Genomic DNA, 4,036 nt, shown 5'->3' on the forward strand with positions numbered 1-4,036 from the left:
GGCACAGATCTTCCTCGCTTGCTAGAGAGCTGGAGGGCATCAGCGCAGCTCGGCTCGCTTGTGCTGGCTGGAATTGGAATGGCTGTACCGCTGCAATTGAAGTACTTAGTTGAAATCTGGTGATAATCTGCAACGGTGGGTATCTGGACTGTCGCTTGCAAGTGGGAGAGGCTATCGCTTGCGGACTGTGAAGGTGGCCGCTTGCCTCTCATGCCTTAGTATTTTCAAAATGTGTTATGGGCGCTTGCGAGCGAAAGCGGCTGTCTCTTGCGGCGTCTGCCTTAGCTTTTCTGGTTCCAGATTACCGCTTAAGAGGGCAAAAATCGTTAATAATCTCAACAACGAACTCTGGATCATGCCTAGTGATATAAATCAATATTGTATGCCGATTACGAATTATTTTGATGGTTCTTATGTAGAAATTCGAGTAATACACATTTCTGTCAAGCTAAGAATATGCTCACATTTGGAGTCATCATTGCCCAATCCCGAATAGCTTGTGTTTTAGCTTCATCCACACTTATCCCTTCAGCACCTACAACAAAACCAAGAAAAATACATTTGTCGACACAAAAGTCGCACTTCTTCGGGTTAGCATAAAGCTTTTCAACTCTTAACACTTCCAAAACACTATGAATATGTTCTACATGTTCTTCCATTGATTTACTATAAATGAGAATATCATCAAAGTAAACCATAACAAACTTCCCTATGAAAGTACGTAATACATGATTCATTAACTGCATAAACGTACTTGGAGCATTCGTAAGGCCAAAAGGCATGACTAACCACTCATATAAGCCGAATGTAGTTTTAAATGGAGTTTTCCATTCGTCACCTTCCCGCATTCTAATCTGATGATATCCACTTTTCAAATCAATTTTAGAAAAGTATTTTGACCCATGCAGTTCATCTAGCATATCATCTAAACAAGGGATAGGGTGTCGATAATTTACCGTTATGGCATTTACGGCTTGACAATCGATGCACATCCTCCATCCACCATCCTTTTTTGGGACAAGAAGAACCGGTACAGCATAAGGGCTTAGGCTTTCGCGAATCCAGCCTTTGTCAAGCAACTCATCCACTTGCTTAAGTATTTCCTTGACTTCCTCTGGACTTGCCTTGTAAGCTGGATGATTTGGGATTGATGCACCCGGAATGAGATCCATCTGATGCTCAATGCCCTGAATAGGTGGTAATCCTCCGGTTACTTCATCAGGAAACACATCTTGATATTTCTGCAAAAGAGAAGAACCATTGGAACGGAGTTCCATTAGCTCTTTCTTAGACAAATAAACAGGTTTAATCAAAAGTAAATAGAACTTCCCTCTTGAACTTTCAAATTTTTTGCCTCTCTCAAGCTCACAAGCATTTTTCTTTCAAGCTCACTCTTGCGTTGTTCACTCACTTGCTCTCTTTTGTCACTCTTTTTTTTTTTTCGCTCTCACTTTTCTCACTCCCATGCTCACTTTTTTCACTCTTATTTTTTTCACTGTTTTTTCTTTCTCTCTTTTCTTTGGCTTCTTCCAAAAATTGACGATGCATGTAGAGTTGGTCCTCATGGACATCCATTGGAGACAACGGCTTCAAACATATCTTTCTACTCCCAAACTCAAATGAGTATCTATTCAAATGTCCATCATGATAAGCCTTTCTATCAAACTGCCATGGTCTCCCAAGTAATACGTGACAAGCTTGCATCGGTAGCACATCACATACGACTTCATCCTCATAATTTTTTATCTTGATAGGAACCGTCACCTGCTTGTTCACATTCAACTCTCCGCAATTGCTAATCCACTGCAATTTGAATGGTTTGGGGTGGGGTGTTGTTAGAAAATTCAATTTTTGAACAGCAAGTTCACTTACAATATTTGTGCAACTCCCACTATCAATAATGAGGCTACAAACTTTGCCTCCAATTATGCAACGAGTTTGAAAGAGATTTTCTCGTTGTTCCTCATCAAAGGTCCTTGACATAGTGCTTAAGGCTCGTAAGGTAACCAAACTCAAACCAACACCAGAATCAGAGTCATCATCCGTGTTATTTTCCTCATTTACTCTTTGATCAACCCCCTCCTCATTTTCAGATTTTGTTTCGTATTCCCCAAACTTATTGAGGATCATCGTTTTTTTGTTTGGGCATTGACTTGCAATGTGGCCTCGACCTTGACACTTAAAGCAAATGATATCTTGATTCCTCGGCTTCTCCGGATCAGCTCCAACATGCTTGTTCCGTGGCGTGTCATCATTGATAATACCTTTTCCTTTACCGAACCCTTGGGCCACTTGGGTTTTGTTATCCTTCTTGGTATAATTAGGTATGAAGGGCTTCGTACCAAATGTTTTCTGTTTGCCCTTCCGCTTCAATTGCTTCTCAATAGTAATAGCACGTTCCACCAATTCATCAATATCATCAAAACGATACAATCCCACTTTGTCAGCAATGTCTCGATTCAACCCCGTCAAGATCCTCGCTACCGTGGCTTGTTGACTCTCTCGAACATCAGCCCGCAATAAAGTCACCTCCAAATCCTTGTAGAACTCATCGACTGTCCTATTTCCTTGCTTCATCGATTGCAGTCGAACATGCAATTCTTGCGTATACGAACTCGTCACAAATTTAGCTCGCATGACAAGTGTCAACTCCTCCCATGTTTGACTCATCGGTGCTCCACCTCGCTTTCGATTGAGGCAAATATTGTCCCACCAATGAATGGCATAATCTTTGAACTCGGAGACCGCAGCTCGGACTTTTTGTGGACCATCCAAATCTTGCCAATCAAAGATCAGCTCAATCTTCCGCTCCCAATCAAGATATGTTTCTGAATCATATTTCCCGTAGAAAGGTGGGATTTGAAATTTCATAGAACGAATTAGATCATTGTCATCTCTCCTATGTGCCCCTCGTCGTCCTCGAAGAGAAACATTGCTCTCTACTTTTCCATCATACTCGGTCATGTCACGATCATCTTCAAGAAGATCACGAACTCGTTCATGCCTTGGAGCATTCTCGGGATGTCATCGTCCTAGAGGTGGAATGCCAATGTGGGGACGTGGAGGGGCTGCATTCCCTTCTACTCTCGATGTTTTCAATTTATTTATTTGGGCATGGAGTCACTCAACCTCATGTCGAAGTACCCTTTGTACTTCCACCATCATATCCTTCACTAACATTTTGGGGTCAAAACTTGATGCGGATGCCATATCATGTTCCTCGTCACTCTTCTCACCTGCCATAGAAAATTATAGTGGAAATATATATATAGATGGTTAGATAAATGATTTCCTCACCCTCTCGTGTATACCCACGTAATGTACCTCTCCGTCTTACACACGCGATCAAATTTCACGGTCCTTGGTAAGCCCCTCGAATTATAGCCAACTAAACTTCACGGAATATAAGCAATATAAATTGACGAGTGTACCCCAAGAAGCCAAACTCAAAAATAGTAACGAACCAACAATGAACGCACAACCGCAAGAAAACTGATATCCACAAATAAACAAATAGATACAATACTCAAAATCACAATATATTTCAAAGAGGGCTTTTCTTTCTTTTTTTTTCTTAATATTTTTTTCTGCAGTATTTTTTTAAAAAAAATAAAATAAAATTCTGCAGTATTTTTTTTTATTTTTTATTTTCTGCAGTATTTTTTTTTTAATTTTCTGCAGTTTTGTTTTTGTTTTAATTTTCTGCATTTTTTTTTTGCAATATATATATATATATTTTGCCCAACAATGATAATGCTACTACAAAAATTTAAAAGATCTTAACATAATTTAATAATATGAAATAAAGACTACTAATACTACCGGAATAAGAATTCCAATAAAAACGGGCTTTGATACCAAATTGATGACACAGTCCAAGTAACTAAACTATACTAACCGAAACTTAAAACTAAATTCAAATAAAAAAACCAAGTAAGAAAGGGAAAGATACTACCGGTGTCCGATTCGCCAATCGATCGGATGCGAACCCAAGCGTTGCCTAGACCTAACACCTCTAAACCAATGGAGACTCGAA

General features: G+C 39.7%; 1 protein-coding gene across 1 annotated transcript; it reads right to left on the reverse strand.

Moving 5' to 3' along the window:
• Positions 1-443: 443 nt before the first annotated feature.
• On the reverse strand, positions 444-2,964 carry LOC127262761 (uncharacterized). The gene is made up of 5 exons (XM_051291574.1): positions 1,915-2,964; positions 1,723-1,803; positions 957-1,286; positions 755-854; positions 444-709 (listed from the first exon to the last, which is right to left on the reverse strand). Exons 1-5 carry the CDS (start codon positions 2,962-2,964, stop codon positions 444-446), a joined length of 1,827 nt encoding a protein of 608 aa, XP_051147531.1.
• Between the last annotated feature and the right edge of the window lie 1,072 nt (positions 2,965-4,036).

The sequence above is a fragment of the Andrographis paniculata genome, unplaced genomic scaffold, assembly GCF_009805555.1.
Source record: "Andrographis paniculata isolate CXL003 unplaced genomic scaffold, ASM980555v1 Contig66END, whole genome shotgun sequence".
Classification (NCBI taxonomy): Eukaryota; Viridiplantae; Streptophyta; class Magnoliopsida; order Lamiales; family Acanthaceae; genus Andrographis; species Andrographis paniculata.